General features: G+C 40.0%; 2 protein-coding genes across 3 annotated transcripts in view; one reads left to right on the forward strand and one right to left on the reverse strand.

The window, feature by feature from the left end:
• The first annotated feature begins 11 nt into the window (after window positions 1–11).
• On the forward strand, window positions 12–16,444 carry Atp6v1d (ATPase H+ transporting V1 subunit D). Its single transcript, XM_076921898.1, has 9 exons — window positions 12–212; window positions 4,315–4,432; window positions 8,941–9,020; window positions 10,565–10,632; window positions 11,145–11,189; window positions 12,567–12,670; window positions 13,131–13,197; window positions 14,231–14,309; window positions 15,815–16,444. Exons 1-9 carry the CDS (start codon window positions 172–174, stop codon window positions 15,954–15,956), a joined length of 744 nt encoding a protein of 247 aa, XP_076778013.1. The 5' UTR covers window positions 12–171; the 3' UTR covers window positions 15,957–16,444.
• A 2,510-nt stretch (window positions 16,445–18,954) lies between these two features.
• Window positions 18,955–26,067, reverse strand: part of Pals1 (protein associated with LIN7 1, MAGUK p55 family member) — a 91,717-nt gene continuing 84,604 nt past the window's right edge. For both annotated transcript variants that reach the window (XM_076921893.1, XM_076921894.1), the window contains exon 15: window positions 18,955–22,190. In XM_076921893.1, the coding sequence (XP_076778008.1) occupies window positions 22,014–22,190 (177 nt within the window). In that variant the 3' untranslated portion in view covers window positions 18,955–22,013. The remainder of the gene's footprint in view (window positions 22,191–26,067) is intronic.

Genomic DNA, 26,067 nt, shown 5'->3' on the forward strand with positions numbered 1-26,067 from the left:
CACAACAGGAAACGGAAGTGGGAGCCGGTTTCCTGGTTGCCTCCTAGCAACGCAAGGGGTCAAGTGACACCATCAGCTGACTCCGGTGGAGGAAGGTGCTGTGGTAACCTGTTCTGGAGGTGTTGCAGTCCCGATTGTCCGGCCGGGGCCCCGAGCCGAATCACCGTCAGAATGTCGGGCAAAGACCGGATTGAAATCTTCCCTTCGCGAATGTAAGTTAAATAGGACAAGCGACACCACGTTCAGGCACATCTTCCCCGAGCGCATTAATGCACATCCTTGGCCACCAGAGCGAGATTCCTTGTTTTCTGGGCCGCTCCTGAGCTTTCCCCAGGGTCTTCCTCTGAGTTCGGAGGGAGGCTTCTTTCCAGCCCCCCTCACCTGTTCCTTCCGAGAGAAGAGGCTGGAGAAGGTGGTCCCAGTCCACAGGCTTTTTTGGAGGTTGATGCCTTCACTCATTCATTCCACACACACGGAGTTTACATAACTGAGCCGTCGCCATTTCTGCCTCAGTGCTGACGGGTGAGACGTAGAAGCTAAGATGGTTTGACCAAAGCTCTCAGACGGGAAGTGAAGTGATGGGAAGCATATAGAAGGCCCCTAAGCCAGAGTGACATTGACTGTGTCACCCTCTCACAGCTGTAGGTTTCAGTCTTGGATCCCGTCAACAATCACCTGCTGTGGGAAGGTATCCCTGCATTTCTGAGGTATTCCTACAGCCTTGTGATGACTGCAGTCTTTCTACCCTAGCAATGCCACTCATGACACTGTCACACGGATATTTATTTGGGCTGTCTCCTGGATGAAGGAGGCATCTTTTTAATGCATCTCTACACAAAATGCACAAAAAAGTTCTTCCTCGAACCCTTTCTTGCCTTGGGATGTGCTCAGTTGCAGGCTGCCTTTCTGCTTTGGCCTAATGTCTTTGTTAGGAGAAATGACATCTGTAAATGAAAATTTGAAGTTTTCTCAAATGCATATAACTTGTGGAAAGTAAAGGTTATTCCTGTTGGTGCTCTCATCTTCAATTGTTCCTGAAGAAGGAAATCAGTTTTTACTCTGATATTTAAGTCTTTAACTATGGTCCTGTTTTGGTGTGTGTGTGTGTGTGTGTGTGTGTGTGTGTGTGTGTGAGAGAGAGAGAGAGAGAGAGAGAGAGAGAGAGAGAGATACACTGTATTGTTTTCCTCTTCCTATTCTTTTTTTCCTCACAGATCAGAGGACTCTTAAATAGTTATATTTAAACCCCAGAGTGAATTTCTGTCTCTGCCAGGGTGTATGTAGTTCTCAATGAATGAAAGGGTTTAATTATTTTAAAAAACACCCTTTTAACCTTCTCCCCACTAACTTTGAAATGGCAGGCTATACTAACTGCACAAATGGGCTAGTTGTGGAGAAATGCAATGCTGTGGAACAGCTAAAGATCAGGACTACCCTAGGGTGATCTGAAAACCCAGCATGTAATGAACCCCTCCAAGCTTTACTGAGACACCAGATTCCAACCTGGCTTCTGGAAACACAAGGCTATGCTCCTAGGATGACCATAGTTCTCCCCCTGGGCCCTAACCCCAACTATAATGCCACTGAGTAATATCTCAGAGATAGAGCTCTTGCCCGGCATACAAAAGGCCCAGGGTGCAATCCCCAGCACCTAAAAGTAAAAATAACCATGCCTTCCTCAAACAAACAAAACTCAAAGCTGATAGAATTAAATACTTGTTTTAGCTGACACCTGATTTGATAAATCCTAGACTTCTCTTTGAAAGAATGTTTATTAAAAAGGGTTTTTAATTGAATATATAGTTTATATAACTCATAGATGTGTCAGGATCTGAGAGAACCCTTCTTTGCAAGGTAAACAACGGGGGGGACAGGGTCTCTGTGTCTCTGAGGGAGGCTAGAATCCTGACTTCTGTTAACTGTCAGAGAGCAGACACCGCTGACACAACCACAGGTGGACTCACCAACCCTTTTGATTTTTACTTCTCTAAGTCTGCTTGAGTGTTACTCATTTTCTTTAAAATGCCCAGGCATGTCTGTGTGAGCCAGAATGGCGCTCACCTTTTTACTTTGCTGTCAGTGGTCTCACTGTTATAAATAATGTCTAGCCATATTTAATCACTATTCATAATGCTGATATGTTTTTACTTGTACTTTGGAACTTTTAATTTAAGACTACAAGGTGGAAAATGGTCTTCTTTGGGCTCAGACGGAGAAATGATAGGTCTGTGACCGTGGAACTGTTATCTGAGAGCACGCAGTTTGCTAGCTGAGAGGAAGTCAGGGGTGGGAAGTAAATATTTTTCCCAAAGCTTGACAGCAGGTTCTTTGTCATATAGTCAGATGTCTTTGATTCAGCAGGAGACAAAGTCACTGTTTTAGTTGAAGGTCAAACTTCTTGTTTTTTTTCTTCCTTCCTTCCTTTCTTTCTTTCTTTCTTTTTTTTTTTTTTGTAGGGCTGAGCAGCTCTGAAACAGAAAAGAGCAGGTTTAACAGCCGTGGTCTGGATCATGCAGTACTGATTTTGGTTTCTCCTTCATTCCTTGGTGCTACTGTCCTGTGGAATGTTGCTTTCATTTGTGTATCGCCAGAGAACATGAAACAAGTTTGGATGGAAGCAAAGGAGTTCCAAAAGGGATGTGGTTCAGATGGCAGAGCACTTGGCCAACACATACAGTGCCCTGGCCTTCACTCACTAGTACTATATAAATCTGGGTGTGGTGGCACATGCCTGAAGCATAACAGAATCGGGTTCAAAGCCAGCCTGGGATACATAAGACCCTGTCTTAAGGGGGAAAAAGGCACAAAAACTGGAGTTAGTAGAAGTCAGGTAAATCTTGGTTCTTCTAAAACTGTTGGGCAAGTCACCTCTAACTCATTATTATATATCCCATTACTATTTTTTAAAAATAGAATTAAGCCTTTATTTCCATCTTTCTCAAATTAAGCCCATACTATTATTATTACATTATGACCTTCAGCTTGCCTTCAGGTCCCAAGTGCTAGGATTACAGGTGTTCACCACTCCGAATCCAGCTCCAGTCACTCTTTAGTCCCAGTAACTGAAAACTTCCTGTTCACATTCACAGAGGTACAGTCATCTAGAACGACCTTTAGTTTATCAGAAAAGCTCCAAACTTGTAGGAATCTGCTGTGCTGGGATTAACCTAAATTTTATCTAATTTTCTCCCCAACTTCCTGTGTGTATGTGTGTGTGGGTGTATGTGCATTCAGGTATGTGGGTGCATATGCCTGTGGAGGTTAGAACAGCGTGTCTAGTTTCTTCTTCAATTACTTTCCCCTCTTTGCCTTGAGATTGTCTCATATGGAGCTGAAAGCTTGTGGTTTGGGCTAGGCTGGCTATGAGGGTACTCTCAGAATCTCTGCCCACCAGTGCTGGGGCTACAGGCACATGCAGACATCCTTGGCTTTCTCTTGGGTACTGGCTCCTTATGCTCAAAAAGCAAGTGCTCTTACACACTGAATCATCTCCCAGCCCCTTATCCAATCTTTTGAGTCTTAATTCTGGTATTTAGTGTCAACAGTGCAGAATGTTCAGTGTACACATTGGTGTGGCTAGCTCTTGCTTGGGCTGGAAACTGAACCAGCATCAATGGTTTAGACTATGGTGAGAGTACCCACTGCTAACTACCTTTCAGATGGAATACTGTTCAAGTATTATATCATAATCAGGGATGAACTGTTGAACTGGGGTCTTGTGCTCCTAGGTTTAAGCCTTCTTTTGAGTTTTGAGCAGGTCACTAGAATCAAATCTGGTTCAAATTCCTGCCTGCCTGATCTCCAGTGATAATAAGATCTTTGTTTATGACTTTATTGCAACAACAGTAATAGAAATATATCATTGTGGATAAAGTATAGAATATACAAAAAAATGCAGTAGTAAAAAAGTAAGCTCATGTTTTTCCCAAGCCTTGTTTCCCAAAGAAAGCCATTCCTAGTTTCTGTGAGAACTTTGTAGTTCTGATCTTTGCACCTGGATGAGCTCATTCAATTCTTAGTTCATATAAAACAGCAGATAAATCTCATAGTGGTATTTGCTGTGTCTTTTTTTTTTTTTTAAAGATTTATTTATTTATTTTATGTATACAATTACACTGTTGCTCTCTTCAGACACACCAGAAGAGGGAATCAGACACTATTACAGATGGTTGTAAGCCACCATATAGTTGCTGGGAATTGAACTCAGACCTCTGGAAAAGCAGTCAGTGCTCTTAACCTCTGAGCCATCTCTTCAGCCCCTTGTTGTGTCTTTTAAGTGGTGACAATAAATATGTTTGCTTTGTTTTTTTGTAGGGCACAGACCATCATGAAGGCTCGATTAAAAGGAGCACAGACTGGTCGAAACCTCCTGAAGAAAAAGTCTGATGCCTTAACTCTTCGATTTCGACAGATCCTGAAGAAGATAATAGAGGTAGAATGAACTTTGCTTAGAGCAGGGTATCTACTTAATATACATCTAAGGAAAATAAAGTATGCAGTGGGAGATACTTAAATCTCCAACCCAGTCAGGATCGGTCAATGAAAATATGACTCAGTAATTATGAATATAATCTGTAAGCCTAGATTGGGCAGATACCCCTATACTGTTCCCCAGCTAAGAGACCCTTATAACTTGAGGATTTCCCAGACTCTGCATCTGTCCTTCTACCTCCTGCTTCTCAGTTCTCTTCTCCTTCGTTGTCTTCTCTCTCCTCTTTTCTCCCCAGTCATCGTCATCTCTGTCATCTCTGTCCTCCATTGTCTTCCTCCAGTCGTCCTCCAGCCATCTTCCCTCTCTCTCTTCTCTCCCCAGCCTTTATTTCTCCACCTCCCCTTCCTCTGCGTAACCACTGGCTCCAGCCTTTATTTTACAAATTAAGATGGGCAGAAGGTTCACTAGAAATCACCTGTGTAATGACTCATACTTCCTCTGCAGTCCTTCACAGGAAAGGGGAATTAGTATCAAAATACAAGGCCAGGGCTGTCCACAACAGAAGTATGGCCTTGTTTTTCTTCCCTCCACCTCCCATCCCTTTCTCTCTTTCTCTCTTTCTCCTTCCTTCCTTTCTTCTTCCGGTGCTGGGGATTAAGTCTAGGGCTTCATTCATGCTAAATATATACCTTACTGCAAAGGTAAGTATCTCTTTCCTAATTTTTCTTGATATTACTTAAATCAACTTTTCTCCTTCAGAAATACTAATACCTCTATAGTAGGTATAATAATATAGAACTGTTATGTACTATGTAGGCATATGAACACACAGAAATGTAAGTTTCAGAGAGTTCATTATAAAACCCAAACTTTGTCATGTCGACAGAGCCACATGATCTGATCTGTACCATGCCTGCCTCTTTCACCTCATGAAGCTCTTTCTGATGTCCCCTTCTAGGGACTTTTCATTATGTTTTCTGTGATTAAAATGCTTTTACCTTAGTCCTTTCTAAATTGAGATAGGGCCTTGCTTTGTAGGCCAGGATAGTCTGGAACTCATGGCAGTTCTTTTGCCTCATTCTCTCAATGCTGAAATTCCAGGCATAAGAGTAGTGTCTCGCTCCCTAGAACTTCTTTTGGCTGGTTTCTCTGGTCATTCTGATCTCCTCACAGAGGCTGTTGCTGACCATCCAATCTGAAGTGACTACTATTTTTACTTGGGTCATACGTCTTCATTTTATCTTATGGTGCTACACACTACTGCATGATATTATCTTATTTGATGGTCTCACTCCTACTAGAGAATCTAATTTCCAGAGAGTAAGGACTTGGTCTTTTCTCAGTACTCTATTTCTAGTGCCTGAAATAGTGCCAGCACATAGTAGGTTCTGTTCAGTGGGGTTTTTTGGGGGAGGGGGATAAATTGTGACTTACACAGAATCGTTCTCTTACTAGGTCTCTTCTTGCCTCTAGCAGTCCCATCTCTCATTTCTCTGAGTTAGTTTTGTTTTGACACTTTCCAAATATGAATTTGTTTATTGTAGTTTATGTGCCTGTGCACATGCCAGAGCACATGTGTGGAGTCAGAGGACATCAGGAGTTGGTTCTTGCCTCCCATTTTACTAAAGCAGTGTCTCCATGTATCTGCTGCTAACTCGAGGCTGGCCGGCCAGATGGTTCTTCTAACTCCACTGTTGTCTCCCCATAGGAATGCTGGGATCACAGATGTATGCTGTGTGTCCTCTTTTTTTCTGAGGCAGGTCTTTTCAGTAATCTGTTTCCACTATGTAGTTCTGGCTAGTCTGGAACTCTTTTTGTTGTTGTTATTTTAAGAATTGTTTATTATTTATATATATACATACACTATAGCTGTTCTCGGACACACCAGAAGAAGGCATCAGATCTCAGTACAGATGGTTGTGAGCCACCATGTGGTTGCTGGGAATTGAACTCAGGACCTCTGGAAGGTCAGTCAGTGCTCTTAACCGCTGAGCCATCTCTGCAACCCCCACTCTGGAACTCTTTATGAACACCTGGCCGACCTTGAACTCAGAGAGATCTGCTTGCTTTTATTTCCTAAATGCTGGAATGAAAGATGTTCAGCATGGTGCATAGCCCTTCTGGCTTTTATATGGGTGCTGAGGATCAAGATTTAGAAAGGCATCAGGTGCTTTTACCCACTGAGCTGTCTCTCTGTCCCCAGTATTTTGTGCATACACATGGATTTTTAAAATAACAGTAGTATTAAATTCTATAGTACTTTTGCCTTCTCCTCCCTCTCCCCTACTCTGTGACATAACACAGACAACTTTATATATCTATACATAAATTTGTCTTAGTCTTTATGATATGATATTTTATTGTGGATAATGGAATTAATGATGTGGCTGTAGTATTAATAGTGCCTTGGAGGGAGGAAATGCTTAAATCCTTTTGTACATATATGCTAACAGTTTTCTAGAAAATAATTTTACAGTCTTCTTCCAGGGTATAGGTCACTGCCAAGATGTAATGCTAATTTATAATTAAATTCTGCTTGTTTTCTTACATCCTTCCTAATGGGCATTAATGAAGTTCCTATTTGTTGCCAGTCTGCTGTGCTGAAGTTGTCTTCAGTCTGTGCTATTTTCAGTTATGTGTGAGCTGATACAGCTTTTCATGGTCACTGGTAATTTGATTCTCTTGTGAGTTTCTTTTCATTTGAGAAAGGTCATTATACATTCTGGTAAATGTATAAAACACTAAAAGTATTTTCTTCATATCTGTAAATTAGAGGACAATTGAAGTGTCTTGAGTTCCTTGGATGCAAGCCTGGGGACTTGTGTGTGTTAGGCAGTGTTCTTCCACTGAACTGCATCCTGTGCTTTTTAGGTTAGACAGACAACAAACAACTGAAGCTCCTTCAGTTTTATTTTGTTAAATACAAAGTTTGCCCTTTGTCCTCCCCAACCCCAACTTTTCTGCCTGGCTATCACTCACAGGCTGCGTAGAGCCCACCTTACTTCAGCCTGGCTATCACTCACAGGCTGGGTAGAGCCCACCTTACTTCAGCCTGGATATCACTCACAGGCTGGGTAGAGCCCACTTTACTTGAGCCCTCCTGCTTTAGTTGTCCAGTGCTGGGATTTGGTATGAGCCACCAAGCTGACTCCTTAGAGATCTAAATTATACAAGGCTTAGAAAGGCTTCAAAGGCCTAGAAAAGGATTGTTTTATTTTGTTACTTTATAACTTTATTTTGAGAGAGAGAGAGAGAGATTCTTTTTGCCCAATTTCCCATAAATTCATGGGCTCAAGCAATTCTCTGGATTTACTAATCTGAATAATTCTGACTATAGGTGCAAAACACCACATCTGGCTTATAAGTTTTGTTTTGTTTTAGTTTTCTTGCAACAGTTCCATATAACCAGGGCCGGTCTCAAACTGCTGTGTAATGAAGCATGACCTTAAACCATCTTTTTGTCTCTCTTCCTCTTACATGCCAGGATTACAGGTGTATGCCTCTGTATCTGTCTGTTCATTGTGTGTGTTTTACGATTTACCTTTATTATGTATATGTGTGCATCTGTGTGGGTATGCACATGTAAGTATAAGTGCCTGCGGAGGCCAGAGGACCTGTGTTCAAATGCCTAGAACCCATATAAAAAGCTAGGCATGGTCTCGTGAACCTGTAACTCCAGGGTGGGTGAGTTGGGGTGGGGTCTTGCTAGCTGCCAGCTTAACTCCAGTTTCAAGAGAGAGCAAAGTGGAGAGTCATAGAACAGGAAAACCAATGTCCTTTGTGTGCGCTCTCTCTCTCTCTCTCTGTCTCTCTCTTTGTCTCTCTGTCTCTCTCTCTCTCTCTCTCAAACACACATGGGGGAGGGGAGGACAAAATGTATTGACCTCTTTTACAGATGGGTCTTTTTTGGTGAAAGAATGTTTTAAGGTTGGAATTTCTCATTTTTGAATGCATGGACAGTTAAATGGTCTTTTATTATAATAAATTCTCACATAGACCTGGACTTGTTTCTGAATACTCTGTTCTGTTTCTTATCAATCTCATACCAGATATGTTTATTTTAACAGATTTTCTTTTTAATGTTGTTCAGCTAATTTTCTACTTACCTGACCCAATTTTTTTCTCTTAAAAAAAAAAAAATTGGCCTTTCCAAGCAGTACATCCTCAGCTATGCTCTGGAGTCAGTGTGCCACTGGGGTTTTGGACTCTGAGTGAATTTAGAAGATTAATTTGAGCGAATCAGCATGTACTTATTCAAGAATAAGTGAGCTTTGTTAGATTCAGTTTTGTGTTTGCCAGTGAATTTGTTTTAATTTTAACACTCATGGTTTTATAACATCATCAGGACCGTGACCAAAACTGGAGTTTTCTCATTATCAAATCAGTTTTTGATGCTGATATATTGTACTTAGCATAAAATACTGATGATTATTAAAAGGAACTAATTATGGTATGATTTTTTTCTGTAAGCTCTTGACTGACTCTGTTGTTGGCATATGCTTTCTCAGACTAAAATGCTGATGGGTGAAGTGATGAGAGAAGCTGCCTTCTCATTGGCTGAGGCCAAATTCACAGCAGGGGACTTCAGGTAAGATGCCGAACAGGGTGTTTGAAAAAACCCAGTGCCTTCAGGTTCAATTAATTAAAAAATGTATAACGACAAAGGATATCGTAATAGGAACACTGCCAATGTCATAACCTTAACTGCCTCTACCTTCCTTATAGGTGACTGCCTCTTGCCTTCCTAATGGTTTTTTATAAGTGCCAAGCACAGGGTACTTGATATTTTGAAACCCGTTTTCAATTAACATTTTTCCCTGTTTTCACAGGTTTGTACCCTAAGAAGTCTTATAATTTATTAACCATTTCTCCTGTGCTGGATCTTTGAGGTGAATGCTAGATTTTTGAAATCTGAGGGAATGACTATGAACATTTTTATCTTTCTAGGATACAGTTTTGTTGAGAATGGAATCCATTATTCAATTGAGAGCCTTATGACTTTATCAGGTCATTATGGCTTGACAAAGTATGCATACTGGTTTGTAAATGAATTATGTCAGTCTATTCCCTTATGATTCTCTTAGTAACTCTGTGAGGCAGATAAATGGTGTTACCATAGTTTACAGTGAAAGTGTTCCTGAGAGCACATGACTAGTTATGGACAGAGGTGTAAGTTGTTTTCTGGACTTCTTAGTTTTCTTTGTGATGACTTGGGTCTTTCCTGCTGTAGGAGCTTTTCCTGCTGTTAGGGCCTTACACCTGCAGGCCCTGAAGCTAGTTAAGTGGCAAGTTTCACGGTCTGCTAGTAGGATACTGTAGTAGGTAATGTAATTAGTTGCACTGACTTTATCAGCAGAAGGGGATCAACAATAGTAGTGTATTTTGTGTGGTTAGAGGGAAAGTTGTTCTTTTTTGTAACAGATGGTGAGTTGGATGACATCAGAAGAAAGTTAGGATAAAGACTGTAAATAGCAGCTCACCAACTGAACAGCAGACTTAGAAGGAAAGAAAGTTTTCTGCTAGGAATACATCCTGCAAAGTCCCATGTCCACTCACTGAAGACATAAGCCAGCCACACACTTTAAATTTGCTTATCCTGTGGCTACTGAGTTAGCTGTTGTTAGTTCCTCATTGAGGGCTTCCACTAGCTCTGTTGAGGGTTTTTTTTTTTTTTTTTTTTTTCTGGAATAAAGATGATTACTGGGGGCTGGAGAGATGGCTCAGCTATTAAGAGCACTGGCTGCTCTTCCGGAGGTCCTGAGTTCAATTCTCAGCAACCACATGTTGGCTCACAACCATTTGTAATGGGAAATTTCCTCTTCTGGTGTCACTGAAGACAGATCTCTCTGTCTTTCTCTGTCTCTCTGTCTCTGTCTCTCTCTCTCTTTCTCTCTCTGTATATATATTATATGTAATATATGTTTATATATAATAAGTAAATCTTTTTTAAAAAGATGGTTACCGACACATAATGTGACTTCTTATTTTTGGTTTCAACATCCAGTGGGTCCTTGTAGAGTTATTTTTGCAAACAAGACTAAATTCATTCATTCATTCATTCTCTCTCTCTCTCTCTCTCTCTCTCTCTCTCTCTCTCTCTCTCTTCTCTCCCCCTCCCCTCCCCCCCCCCAGCACTACAGTTATCCAAAATGTAAATAAAGCCCAGGTGAAGATCCGAGCAAAGAAAGACAATGTAGCAGGTAACTGACCAACCTTAATCCTTTGAGAGGTAAAGGTAACAGTTTACAGCTAATCAATTACATGACAAAGCCCCGGTTTCTCTTAAATTATAAACAAGTTGATGGCATGTTAAGACTTTAGCACCTAGTTCTAGTACTCAGGATAATTTAAATTTCGAGAAGAAGCTAACTCTTGAGAAGACAAATTCTTAAGTGTATTACTTGAAACCATTTATAGTTCTAAACTTAATTTCTTGTTTTTTTTTTTTTAAGTATTTGATTTAGCGTTTCTAGTATTTGATACTTCGTATAGAAAGCAGCCCCCTTTTAAGGAGGCAGAGGCCAGCTGATCTCTAAGTTCTAGGCTAGCCTGGCCTACTTAGTAGAATCTTGTCTTTAAAAAGAAAAACAGCTTACCTAGGCTACATAGTCTGCTCCAGAGGAACCAGACCCAATGAAAGAAAAGAAAGAAAAAGTACTTCCAGCCCAGTCTGTGAGTCCATATACACACATCTTCATTATTTTTCTAACAGGTGTTACCTTACCAGTGTTTGAACATTACCACGAAGGAACTGACAGTAAGTGCAGATATCCTAAGATGTATAATTTTAACTGAGAAATACAGGTGGTAGTCATTTGCTGTTTAAAAATATGAGGCTTTGTTGTTTATTACCAGTTCACTACTGAGACTTCTACACTGCCTTTTTGCTTAAACTGCATTCACCATGGACTATTTATAATTTTTGGTTCATGTCTTTTAAAAGTAGAGTAAGATCTTACATTCTGTGACACATTATGAATGCTGGGTCTTTCTAGATAGTTTTAACTTACTCCAAGCTTTTTGGAATTTTTCTTTCTAACTTAGCAGCATTTGTGGGGATAAGTAACATTTGTTTAGTCTTCTCAAAGTGAAGTAATTAACTTTTTCCCATATAAAAATATTCTTTCTTGTGCCACTTCTGTCTCATTGTTCATGAACTTGTTCACTGAATTGTACAGAATGTTAAATGTGGCTCATATAATAAAGGAATAGTCACATGGACAGAAAAGTTTCCTTGTGCTAATGGCATTGACCACTGTTATCTCATCCATCAAGTTTATAAAGTGGTGACGTTTCCCCTCAAGGGCTAGTGATGAAACTCTGTGGTAGTGCTTGTCCAGCATGCGTTTAGTTCTGACTCCATCTTCAGTGCACACGTGACACACCACACACACACACACACACACACACACACACACACACACGTTTAGTTCTGGATTCCATCTTCAGTGGACATGTGACACACCACACATACACGCATGCACGAACGAGTGTAGGTGTGTGTGTCTTACTTCTGTCCTTACAGTTACTCTAGTAGTCTTGTAAAGTAATTTTTTTACAACCACCAGCTATTACTATTCAAATTAGAGAAGCTGTGGTAACCTGCAAGAGACCCTCAAGATTGACTTGTGGACCTTCCCTCCGAAGAGGAGAGAGTAGGGATTAGATCCTTAGCTGAGATTCTAGCCGTCCCTCATGTATTTCTGTTCTAGCTATACATGGTCTCGGGGGGTGCCAGAGTAGATGGTTTTAGCTTATGGAAGACTAACTTGACGTGGGGCCTAACTGTGCAGCTGTGAGGAAGTTAACCATGCGAGGGGGAGGCTTTCCTGAGAGGCAACTTGTGGGGTCACCATACTTCTCTAAGTAACTCATGCCTCTGTAATATGAGCCCAGTAAACTCATTGGTTCACTAAGTGAGACTTCAATGGGATCGTTTTGGTCTGTCAGCTGGTGCCCTTCTGCGTAAGTAGATACCTGCTCATGCGAGCTGGGAGTGGCCATTTTGTGTTTGATATTTGTTAGTGATTTTGTCTTTCCATGTTTGTTATTCTTCTGAATTGTCTTCCTTTTGGGAATTTACAGAGGATTATCTACTCTCTAATTAAAAATGTTGTCTGACTGGCTCTTTCAGGCTATGAACTGACCGGTTTAGCCAGAGGTGGGGAGCAGCTGGCTAAACTAAAGCGGAATTATGCCAAAGCAGTGGAACTACTGGTGGAACTGGCTTCCCTGCAGGTGGGTCACAGCAGTGAGTGCCCAACCCGGCTCTGACAAGTCACGTGGGACACTCAACTCAAATAATCCTGTATGAAACAAGGCTAATGATCTGACTTTTGAAGTGGTGGCTTCTTTGATTTTTATTAATAAAAATGCATGTGTTAGTGGTACAACTCTGCCCTGCTAGACAAGAACAGCAATGGTCAGTCAGTACCAGATGTAACGTAAATATAACATGGTTTGTGTATGTGTCCACTTAATACATATCTAGGCTATGAGGGAATGTTTCTCCATGGAAATGCCACTAGTTCTATAGAAATCTCATGTGGATTTTCACTTTCTAAGGCAGGCTGAAAAGAGGGTAGTTGTCTTTTGGGTTCCCAAATGTTTTGTACAAGTACAGTCTGAGTGGGGCCAAGTGTATCGGTATGGCTGATCATGGAGACATGCTTGTTAAGAATCTGTTCTTTTATTTTAGACTTCCTTTGTTACTTTGGATGAAGCCATTAAGATAACCAACAGGCGTGTAAATGCCATTGAGCATGGTGAGTCAAAGCTGCTGGGAGGCGCTTTGCGCTTTGCTCCTCCCTGCCAACTTGTTAGGCAGCTAGGACTCAGGGACCAGGCTGAAAGGTAACACAGACCTCTGCCATAGTGAGGAGAGAAATGTGTCCAACAGTATGAAAACACTCGGGTGCATCCTGAGGGAGTTCAGGTTAGCAACTGTCTAGCTCCTGTGATCACTCTGTTCCTTGAGAGCCTTAGTGCTTTCTTAGGTCATGTCCATTGGTTGATTTATCTTTAAATCTCACCTTTAGGCTATTGTCTCATTTTGCTATATTTATTTTATATCTTTTATTCCATTATTTAAAACAGTACAATTGTGTTAATAATGTTGTTGGCTGAAGAACTCAATTTCTACAAAAGAAACATTTATTCGGCCTTAGGTAAGAAAGGAACAAAGACTGAAGCAAAGAACTTCCTTCAGCTGGTGCCCTAGTAGTATTGTCTAACAATATTTGTGGACATATTGTTGGTAGTGCTCTAGCACAGGTTAAGCAGGTACTACCACTGAGCTATGTCCTTATCTCTGAAACCTATTTTTTGTCTGCTGTTTATAGTGTCAGTCTGAACTCCCACCAAAACAAAATGAGTAAGGTTGATAGTTCTCAAATGTAGGGGCTCACATTCCAGAAGAATAGGAACACAGTGTTAAGGAGAACTGAATGACACATACAGTGGTCGTAGCACTTAACATAGTGTCGCTTACTTTAAGGTAACATCTGTAGCTTACTGTTAACCTGCTCGGGTATACTTAGAATCCAGTGTTGGATCGTTTTGGGCCAATATGGTATCTGTACATAGAAAAGATACTGGAAGGGTGCATACCAAAATATTTTCAAGGTAATTTTATTTGGCTAGATTACATCTCACTTTTTTTGTTTTGTTTTCCAAGTATACTGCATTAAGTGTACATTAATGCTTCAATTAGAAAATAGTAAGTACTATTCAGATAAATACTGGGGATCTTTTTAAAGGGTGGTTAAGTTCTCACATATGTATGTTTTTAACCTCTAGTAATCATTCCCCGGATTGAACGCACCCTTGCCTATATCATCACAGAACTGGATGAGAGAGAGCGAGAAGAATTCTATAGGTTTGTTGAAATGGGCACTTACTGGTTTTTGTTTTGTTTTCCATATGTACAGTTTTGGTTTGCTCAGTGGCTAAATGTACTTAATGTTCGTGTGAATAAGCACAGTTGGTGTTTTATTCTGCTAAATAAAAAGCAAGAAATAAATGCTGGGCGTGTAGCACTTGCTTATAATCCCAGAACTCGGAAGGCAAGACTGTAAGTTGCTTAAGGCTATCCTGGGCTCTATTAGAATATACACCCAGAGGAAAGAGAACTGAAAGAAGACAGTAGAACCCCTTTGCCCGCATTGGATTTTCCATTTCAGTGACTGTGGCTAACTGCAGTCCAAAAATGTGAAAAGAAAATTAGAGATATAAATGTGAGTTTAGTTTTCAATTGTATGCTCTTCTGTGCAGCACGAGACTTTGCAACCTGTGCTGTCAGGTGAAGCATCCTTGTATCTACATCCCATCCTGTACACTACCTGCTGTCAGTCACTTAGTACCCAGCCTTTACCAGAGCAGACATCAGCTGTCAAGTTACAGCGGTGCTGTTTCCTTTTTTTTTTTTTTTTCTGTGTTTCCTTTAAGAGGTAAATATTTTTGACTTATGGGACTAATTATTAATCCCTTAATATACTTAATTTTCAAATTAAACTTTTAACAATTTTTTACCACATTTGCTTTAGTATACAGATAGAAAGTTTAGCTACAAAGGGCTGACTGACCATGCATGAAAAAGCATAAATGCAAACTTAGAGATCTGTAAGTCTTGGGATGTATCTCTGCAGAGAGCAGGACTACTGTACTTTCAGAGGCTGTGGAGATCAGTGTCATGTTTTGCATATAGATTAAACATGGCATAAAAATGTATGCCTCTCAGAAAAAGTAGGAAGATTATTCTTTAAGCAAGAGTGATTGGGTTGGTTATCTTTACATAAAACCTGAGGTAAGAAACTGGAATCGAGCAGCCATTCAGCAAGCAGTATTGTCATTGAATATGTACAGGTAAGAAAAAGTACTTGGAAATCCCAACAAATGGATCACACCACCAGAGATTAGCACAGTACGTGGTGAGAAATAATGGTGCCCACTGGCTGTTTATGAAGATTTAGAGCAGTATGGGGAAATAAGTGCTACACAAAGGGACTGTGCTCTACGCTTGCTTAGTGGAGGGCAGGCGAGAGGAGTGTTAAGGGAAGCATGCTGGTCTGAGCTCTTGAAGCATCTCAGTGTAATGTACAATTGTAGTTACCATTTATGTGTAGGGTTTTAGTGACTCAAAAAGTGTAAAATGCTCAGAATTGTTCTATTACAGAATGAATTTCAAGTTTTATTTAATATAGGTTAGGGTATAGGGTTACTGCAATCAGATATTAGTGTTTTTCCCCATTCTGAGATGAGTTTTAAATTACTGAAAATGAAACTCAGATTCTAGTTTCCCATGTTTATTGTCTAGTTACAGAACCTGAAGACATTTGAGTTTCTTTACACTCAAACAGCATTCAGAAAGTCCCCTTCTTACAGGTTAAAGAAAATACAGGAGAAGAAAAAGATTATCAAGGAAAAATTTGAGAGGGACTTGGAGCGGCGGCGAGCAGCTGGAGAGGTGATGGAGCCTGCCAACCTGCTGGCTGAAGAGAAGGATGAGGACCTGCTGTTCGAGTAGCTGCCCTCTTCTGCTCCCTTGAGACCAAGCATCATCCATTTTAACTCAGTGTGTAGGCTCGGTATGTGTGGATATTTATTTTGTCATAAGAATTTCTCTGGCTGTAAGATTTATCAGAATGCCTTGTGAGACTATTTTTCCTGCATCATAATTCAGCAAACTGAGATTTGTAAAACCTGCCCAGCAACTTACAGAATTTCCTCTGTGAAAGTGTCATACTATTTTATTTACAATAGTTTGATCTGTTTAAAACTTTCAGAAATACTTACTATAAACATTGATGGCCTCAGGCAAATGCTGTGAGCACCCTTCCTTCCTACCCACTTGCAAACCTTACCGCTGTTGGCTGAGGCTGTGCAACCATTGTGTTATTGTGGTCTCCTCAGCTCTCCACCTATTTTTCTTTGCACGATATGTCTGTGTGTAATGGGAACAGTTCTGCCCATTTAAATGTGACTTATGAACAGAGTAAAATGATTTAAAAAACACGTTGTTTCTTTTTCTTTTTGAGAATTAGCTAAGAACAGTGACTGGGTCCTTATGCTCAGATCAGTGACCTTACTGCCACTCTGGTTTTACTAGATTTACCGTGAGGCAGCTATTGCATTTTGGGCTGTTACTAAGTGACGACCAGTACTATAGGCTTCCTAACTTCCTTTCTAATCTAAGAACAATATTCATTCCTATTTTGGACTAGTCAGATAACTTTGCTGCCTTAGAAACAATAGCAGTTTGCTGTCTTTTATGAAGATGAGATGCCACTGGACAGACCAAGTAGTGTTTGAGGTTTCAGTATTGTTTGATTTGGCATGATGATCTGTGAGTACTCAGACCTTAATACAACCACTTCTGTGTACTCCGGGCTTGTCTGGGCACCACATAGTTCTTAGTTATGAGGGTGACACCAGCACTGCTATCACAGTAGATATTAAATGATTTTGTAAACATTTAGGGCTGTTTGCCAGGTACTTACTGATTTGTGTTTATCTTCTCAAAATCAATAGAGTTTTTTTTTTTTTTTTTAAAGTGGTGTTAGGGAGCCTATTCATGGCCTCATGCTAAACAAGTATTTATCTTAAGTCACATCCCAAGTCCAAAAATACATGTTTTAGCCCATTCCATAGAGGAACGACTTGAGACACAGGGGAGCTTACTTGCTTTCAAATTAAAAAGCTTCAAAGTGGTGATAGTGAATCTAGAATGGAAGCCCAAGTAATCAAACTTAAGTTTTATAAAAAACATAGTATGTGTGCGTACGTGCCACAGGTAACTGTGTAGTTCACGTAAGTAAGTCAGGTTTTTCCTTACATCATTGGGTCCCAGGATGGAACTGAAGTTGGGATTTAGGGGCAGGCACCTTCATCCACTGAGCCATCTCACTGACCATAAAAGTTTACTCAGTTTTTTGTTTTCTGCTGTGTGTACATACATGTTTGCATGTGCATGTGGAGGCTGGAGGACAACCTTCGGAGCTCTTCCTTAGACCTGTCCATCTTTGTTGAGATAATCTCACTGGCTTGGTGCTTGCTGCAGGCTAGAGGAGCAGGTTCCCAAGCTGCAGGGATCTCTCTCTGGCATTCCCACGCAGGGATTGTAAGCATGCACTACTGGCTGTTTTCTACGTGGGTTCTGGGTGGGGTACTGAACTGATACTCTTGGCAAACCCTTGAGTAATCTCCCCAGCCCACATCCTTTTTATCCTTTCCATCTTTTCCATCTTTAAAATTCTAGGTATTTAAGAGCAAGATAGAGAGCCTGTCTCAGAGGATCGGATTTGTAAGAAACCAGATGTGGCTCATAGAAAATGTCAAGTTCACAAGCACACACCAAAAACCCCCAAAACTAAGTAGGTAAACTAAGTAGGTCAGTGAGACGGTTCAGCCCCACAACTTGAATTGCATCCTAAGATCCACATGATGGAAGGAAAAACTGACAGTACGTGAACTGTGCAGCAAGTAACTTGGTGATGTGTAAATTGTACCATTTCAGTCATGCGTATGGAGAAATGGAGCAGCTTATATAGGTTAAATTGCATAGGTGGAATGAATCCAAGTCAATGGAATCTTGATTTCACAGGCATAATCCTTGAGCTAACTAGGCACTGCTTTTGAAGATACCCACATTTAGGTTTTATTTATTTATGGATATTCATTTATTTGAAAGCATTGGACCAAAGGCATTTAGATTTCTCATGTAGCTTCAGTAAAGCTCTGGTGCTTTCTTGCTTAAACTGTCTACAGATTTACAGATGATTTCCTATTGAGATACCATCTTATTATGTTCCAGGGTGGTCTGGAACTCAGCATCCTCCTGCTTCAGCCTCCAGAGTGCTGGGATTGTAGGCACACACCATCACATTCAGCTAAAACTTTAGATGACTTTATGGTTTCACATTAAAAAGTCAAGATTAAAATAGTAGGTAAATATTGTTGAGGTTGGCTGGGAGTGAGCTGATCCAAAAGAGATAGATCAGGAGTGGAAAAGAAAGCTGGAGCATGTCAGGTTGCTTATATATCATTAAAACTTTGTGATGTGACCTTTGGGGGACAAACAGCAGAAGGTGCCAACGCACATCCTCAATCCCTGGCTGCCCTAAGGTAAATTTGCCTGTTCTGTACCTCTTCCTTCTGAAAAGTTTTGTGCTCAACTTTAAATTGCTTATTTTCAATACTTTTAAAGGCCAGGGGTGGTGGCATATGCCTTTAATCCCAGCACTCAGGAGGCAGAGGCAGGCAGAACTCCAGGTCAGTCTGGTCTACATAGTTCTAAGAGGATTGTGTATCAAGATCCTGTCTCAAAACAACAACAAGCTCCTTGTTTGTTCCAACCAATAATCAGGACTATCTATGCCAATAAAGTTCATCTCATAACATTTACACTGTAATTTGTATTGCACTCAGTTTCCAGCAGTGTTGATCCTGGCAATCCCTTGAAAGAGAGTGGTCTGTATATATACAAACTCTGGATATAAACATAAGAAAACAAATTGTCCAGTGGCTTTTACAATTTGAAATATAGGTTTACTTTTTATTTTTATAATACATTGTGCAGTATGACATCTCAAAATAACGAGTGCAGAAACAAGACAGTACAAAGGGAGATCAACAAATATCAGAGTGGCTACCTTCATTAAGGATAAATCCCTGGTTTATATTTTCCACACATTCGAAAAATTACATTCAAATCATTCCTTATCAATATTTACTCCTTAGGCCATGAGAGAAGGAAAGCAATCCATACACTAGATTTTCATAGAAAGCTAATCTGGACCAGTCTAAAGACTTACATCCTATTTATTCTGAAGTATGAAAATCTAAGAAATGAAGGTACTTCCTTGTTTGGATTTTCAGAGGACATGTCATTAACTGGTATCACCTACTTTATTTCTGAAACAGGGTCTCATGTGGCTGATGGTAACCTTGAGCTTCAGATCCTTCTGCTTCCACTTTCCAAATGCTGGGATCACACCCATCAACACCCATGCTGGCTTCCTCTGCACAGCCAGGGTTTTGTGCATGTTAGGTGACACTCTACCAACAGAGCTGTGTTCCCAGCCAACCACAATATCGTTTTTGTAAGCGGCTAAGACTTCCCTGGCACGGCAGTTTCCAATCAGAACCACAGAAGGATAGGAAATTGAATTGACCCTAACGGCTATACAATCACATGTAAAACAAGGTTTTTTTGTTTGTTTGTTTGTTTGTTTTAGCAAAGCTTAACATTTCACTGTTTAGGGACTATGTTGAGCATTAGTACATTCATAACCATTAGGATTTACAAAAGCTCAGGATATGCACTATCCTATCATTACTTGCAAGTAAAGAAAATGATAGAATCTCACTGACCTTGAGAATCTCAGTCTAAAACTACATGGTGGTATGGCATGTGCCTGGGTATAGGCTCTACTGTAAAGGTCACGTGTGGAAGTCTTGACAGCATACAGCCCCACTGTCACCAAGTGGCAATCACGCGAACTTAAAACTTTACTCAAATCCAGTATTCATCCTTCCATCCTTGCTTCTTTTCTTTCTCTTTAAAAAACATATTTATTTTTTTGAGACAGTTTCATGTAACTCAGACCAGCCTTAAACTCTAGGTCTTGCTATAGGGTTACAGGTGTGTACCAAGTCTCACCAGTCAGTATTTTCAGTCGGCATGCAGGTCACAAAGCTCTGCTGACCATAGACTACCTTTCATTCCTGAGGAGAAAAAAACCAGTGAAAAACTGAAAAGATTTAATCCTTTAAGTGCTCAGTGAATTGACCTTCAATGCTGACAAGGGTGTGAACCTTGCCTTTTTCCTGCTGTAAACTGGGAGTGTTCAGACTTGAGACTATAGCATTCCTCCCCTCAACCCAAGAATGTGCTTTTAATTCCTAAGGAAAATTATTTTTAAGGATCTCTAATAGACACACTTGCCAGGCAACTACAAAAGCCATGCAAAACTGAACATAAAAGACATCACAAACACTCTACATTTGTGCCAATAAGATTATCCAGAAGAGAAATCACACATAAACAGCACTGATAAGACATTATTAACACCAACTGCTTGTGCTGAGTGACAAGTCAGTGTCATTCCAGTGTTGAGCTTTGGGAACATGAAACTCTGTAGTTACATAAAATCAAGACATTCACATTTGAAGTTGGTTGTCACACAGAACATTTTACTTAAAGGCTTGAGTTAAAGGCTTGAGAAGACTACAAGTTAACTAACTTTCTGTGTGGATTTGTAGACTATGAATTTTAAAGCTATAGCTAAAGAGACAGTAAAAAAATCCCATTAGCATGAACACTTAAGATTTAGCAAGCTGCTGCATTTCGGTCACAAGGAAGACTGTTGGGACAAAACTTGTCTGTACACACTTAATAAAACATTGCTCTGGTGTCCTTTTCTAAAATGCTCAATGACTCACTTCCTTCTGATCTCAAAGTCAGTTGTATTTCTTCAGTGTGTGTATAAAACTTTATTCCAATGCAGAACACAGCTATTAATCTATTAAATATCAGTATACAGCACAGATTTCCAGTTTGAATCTACATACATAGCACATAGATATAATTCTGTGCTCAGATATGAAAATGCAGAAACTGTCAAATATGTTACGTCCTTTCACTGACATAAATATTTGTATTACAAGGAACAAATTTTAATGGTCAACATAGTTTATATGAACTCTTTATCAGAGCAAGGAGTCAAGGCTATCAAATCATCACAATTTTAATAAAGTAATTCAGAAAATTCTATCTTTTGTATACTTGTAGCTGTACTGGAGGCTGCATTCTCATCCACAAAGTCCAAGCGAAGGTCTGGACTATTTTTTTTCATTTTCCGGTTTTTTTGAGACAAGGTTTCTCTGTGCAGACTTGAGTGGCCCGAAACTCACTAGACCAGGCTGGCCTTGAACTCAGAGATCCACCTGGCTCTGTCTCTTGAGTGCTGGGACTAAAGGCGTGCACTGCCATGCCCAGCAAAACTGGTACTTTTAATGGAATGTTTTTCAGAATGGAAAGATGTAACTAATAACTTTAAACTTAAAAAGTTGCTCCAAACTAAAGTGGCACTTTTTTTTTCCTTTTCTTTTTTAAGAGAAATATTTCTGATGACTAAGTCAGTTGTTTAAGAAAATACTGTTATTCTCAGTACAGAGAAGTACAGCCCCTTCTCTCAATAATCCCATGAAGTTATTTAAGTTAAATGTTAAATAATGTTAATATTCATAACTATGTAAGACAATGGACTCTTACGTATATACATACATGTTTTTTATAGACATCTGACCCAGAAGCAAAGAGTCAGAAAGGTGAAAACAAAAGGTAATTTGCCAGGATAAATCAGAAATGCTCTGAAGAAAGTTTCCACTTTAAATCTCCAAACAAGTCAAGGACCCCTAAAGCAATGTGCAGGAAGTTGTGTACAAATTGCCTAATGCACCTTTCTCACTAGTTTAAGAGCTTAACTCTCAGCGTTAAGACTATCTTCCTGCTGGCAGTTTGCCAAATAAAGTTTGTCTCATAAAGTTTCTGTATCATGATGACACCGAACAGCCGTTTCCTTCACCTTAGCCAGGTGGACGGCACCCACTGAGGTTCAGTGTCCAGTTTGTTAATGAGCCTTAGCAGTTCCTGATAGGCTTTATCAAGATCCGAGTTCACGACTGCAGTGTCGAAGTAGTGGCCATTGTTCTGTTCCATCTCTCTAGTCTTCTCAATGATCTCCCTTAATTCTTCAGGCTGCAAGGAAAACATAAAGACTGAGAATACAGAATGAGTCAGGAGGGTCAGTACACGGCTTTCCTGTTTGTTATAGACTCAAGAGTGCCTTCCCAACCCTTCTCTTGAGCTACCATCAGCATCTTCAGAATTTGTGTTTGAACCCTGGTTTATAACACATTTTGTTCTTATGTATTTTCATTTTATCTTTATGCCTAAAAACATGGGTGATTATTTTGACTTCCCTAAAAACTTTCATTTTCAAATATTTTAGGGCATCATGACCTTTATCTAAAAGTAACATTGGGGCTGGAGAGATGGCTCAGCAGGAAAGAGCACTACTTGTTTTTACAGAGGACCCAGGTTTGGTTCACAACATCCACACAGTGATGGTTCACAACCATCCCTAACTCTTGTTCCAGGGGATCTGACCCCCTTGTGACCTTCTAGGTAACTGCAGTGGTGCACAGACATAAATGCAGGTGAAACATCCACACAAATAAACATAAATACATCTTTTAAAAAAGTAAAAGTAGTATCTTGCTGGAGTTCAACTTTCTGACTAGAGTAAATGCCTCTAAACATTCTTCACAAGAGCATTTACTCTTCCTAGGGCCAGTGGTGCACACTTTTTATTATCAGCACTTAGGATGCATAGGTAAGTGGTGGATCTCTGAGTTTTAGGACAGCCTGGTCTACATAGTTCCAGTCCACCCAGGGCTACAAAGCAAGACCCTTTCTCAAAAACAAGAGCAAAAATGCCTTACCTGGACTACAAGTTTAGACAGAATTAACACGGGAAAACTAAAGGATTGATATTTCTCTAAGAAAATCTTGTATCAATCCAAGATTTAATAACATGCTGGGACTGTTTTCAATGTACAAAAGATATTCTTTCACTCATATTCTCTGTCTCTGTCTAATTATCCCCAGGCTTCTGGAATTCTTGGCCTTCTGCTTCAAATACTGGGATTTCATGTGTATACTGCCACACTGGGCGCTACTAAAAACAGTTTTATTTATTTTTTATTTAATTTTCTTTCCCCTTCCCCCTCCAAGGAATTGTTTCTTTATATGGCTCTGGCTATCCTGGAACTTCCTATGTAAACAAGGCTGGTATCAAACTCATAGGAGATATGCTTATTTTTTATGCCTTCTGAATTCTGGGATTAAAGGTATATGCTGCTAAGACTAGCCCTGCCTGGCCCTACAAAGGAGTCTTAAGATATAAGAAAGTATCTCACTAGAGTATTGGAGATAATATAGAACAGGGTACTTTAGAATACTGAATAAAGGAAATGTTTAATGGAGACAAGCCAGTGGCAAGGCCATATGCAAAATTATCCAGAACCCTACAGTCATTCGGCTCATGGTAAAAAAATGGAAACTACCCCAAATCCCCCTAGTCCATCAAGATAGCTAATTAAACTTCAGACCAAATGTCTTGTGTGATTTTTAAGTTTGGGTCCATAAAATGACTCCACTCAATGGTAAAGGAAAACACAGTAAAAGCATGACAACTCTGGGTCAGTTTTAATTTGAAATGCTGAAGATCTATGTTTACAGCAGAGACCTTATCACTGTAACCAAGCACTATAACCGTTGTGCTGAAATTTGTCTACTCAAAGCTTGAGATCAATTGTCAGCAAAACTAGACCAAATAAAGACCAAAATCTAAGGCAGATTCCAAAACTGACGGTACAAGAAGTTCACTGATGGTTTACATTTTGGACCAAACACCAATACTAAGAATTGTGTTTACCCACTAGTTATGTGATAAAAATACTATAAGAAATAACACTGGACATACAAATATAAGTGAACTAAAAAGGCAATTATATATACCACCCTCAACCCAGTAAGTGCAGAGCAGACACTTTTACAGAGTGGGTGATGGGAGGAGGAGGAGGTGTATCACTGGGGCTGGGCTTTGGGGTTTCAAAAGCCCACATCAGGCCTTGTCTCTGTCTACCTCAAATATAAGCTCTCTCTGAAACTGAAAGCAAGCTCCCAATTAAATGTTGCCTTAGTCAGTCATGGTGTCTATTCATAGCAATAAAACAGTAAATGAGACACTACCTAAAAATATTTATAATGTAGTAGCCATTAACCTTGTTTTCCCACCCCTAAGGAATTACTAAGCAATGTATGTCATGTATTCAGATTTGTCTGTTCGGGACATCCTAAATGTATGGAATCATACAACTTGTGGTCTCTTGAGTCTGAGGTTTTTAAAAATAGCATCTGGTATTTTTAGGTTTACCCCTTGTTGTATTAAGCATTGGCAGTTCATTCTTCTTTATTGTCTGTTTTTCAAGATGTAACAACAAAGTTACAGGAATCAAAATAGTGTGGAATCAGTCTAAGTGCAGAACAGAATCCAGAAATAAAAGTGCCAACACAGTAACTTGACAGGTAAATGAGACTTCAACATGTGTGTTGTGGCACATGTATACCCCCAACCATCATGCACATCACACACATATAAACTTGTGGGGAGCCGACAGAAGGTGGCTATCATCCTTGCAGCCATCTTGAGCCATATACCCTGACAAGAGACTTGTTTACAACAGCCTACAACAGCTGAGCACACTCTGATAACATCTTGTTTTAGATACCCAGGATTTTCCCTTGGGTGTGTGAGACTTAAAGGTGTGATTTAGAGATAAGACTTAAAGGTATGACTTAAAGGCATGGCTTAGAAGTGAGACATATAAAAGGCAGAGGCAGACAGAAGAAAGAATTATTAGACACTTGAGATTAGACACTCAGACTTGGAAAGAGAACTAGGGATTAGACACCTGTACTCTGTACTCGAGACAGGCAACTAGGAATTAGACACTTGGATTGGACACTCGAGACTTGGAAAGAACTAGGAACTAGATACTTGAAAGGAACTTGGGAACTTCGAAGAGAACTTGGAACTAGGAAAGAGACTAGCAACTTAGAACTAGGATTAGGACTTGAGACTTGGTGCTAGGAACTAGGGATTTGGAGAGAAGAGAGACTGAAGAATAAATGGGATTGAATCACACTCACTCTGTCTGGTCTCCATTCTTCGTGTCTGTCCTCACTCTCTCTCTTGCTGAACCCTGACCCGTGGACCGGAGCAGCTTGGGGCAGTACAGGCTCTAACAATTTAGCCCCCAAGGCTTTTGGCAGTGTGTGTTCCAACACTGACAGAGCGGTCCGCAACATTTTGGCCCCTAAACGTGGGGCAGAGCGGTCCATGACATTTTGGCCCCCAAACGTGGGGTAGCTCAGTTCACAACATAAACTATATGTATTGTGCAAAATAACAGAAAATAGAGACTTTTCAACAAAGATTGTTGGAACAATTTGATAACCATATTATTTCAAAAACAAAACTTCCTTGTCACAGCACACTAAGACTATGAATAGTTTAACCAAAATACACAAGCTAAAATATTTAAGAAAACAGAGGATAATGACTTTACAATTTTTTAGACATGTATAAAATTCATTGGCCATAAGAAAGTGAAAAAGTGAATTTCACTAAAATTAAACATTTCTCTGGCAGGGTCTTATGGCACATGGCTATACTCCCAGCACATGGGAGCCAGGGAAAGGCAGGAGGACTGACAGTTTCATATCATCCTGAGCTACATAGCAAGATCTGCCTTACATCCAAGCCAAAACAAACCAAACAAAAACTTATTTCTCACTATCCAAGGATGTAGTTGAAACAAAACAAAACAAAACAAAACAAGACAGAGCTGGGAGTGGTTATGTATGACTTTAAACCCAACACTGAGGAGACTTAAGTAAGGTGGATCTCTGTGAGTTCAAGGCCACCCTGGTCTACACAACAAACTTCAGACTCTGAATCTCAAAAACAAACAAAAAACCAAAACAAAAAAGCAAACTGAGATCTGGA

The sequence above is a fragment of the Arvicanthis niloticus genome, chromosome 23 (genome assembly GCF_011762505.2).
Source record: "Arvicanthis niloticus isolate mArvNil1 chromosome 23, mArvNil1.pat.X, whole genome shotgun sequence".
NCBI classification, from domain to species: domain Eukaryota; kingdom Metazoa; phylum Chordata; class Mammalia; order Rodentia; family Muridae; genus Arvicanthis; species Arvicanthis niloticus.

What these genes read in the sequence shown, in the direction of transcription:
- Atp6v1d (XM_076921898.1), top strand. Translation starts at nt 172, where the DNA reads ATGTCGGGCAAAGACCGGATTGAAATCTTCCCTTCGCGAAT. An exon ending in TTCACAGCAGGGGACTTCAG is followed by an intron (nt 9,021 to 10,564) that starts GTAAGATGCCGA and finishes CCCCCCCCCCAG; the next exon opens with CACTACAGTTATCCAAAATG. An exon ending in GAGCGAGAAGAATTCTATAG is followed by an intron (nt 14,310 to 15,814) that starts GTTTGTTGAAAT and finishes CCCTTCTTACAG; the next exon opens with GTTAAAGAAAATACAGGAGA.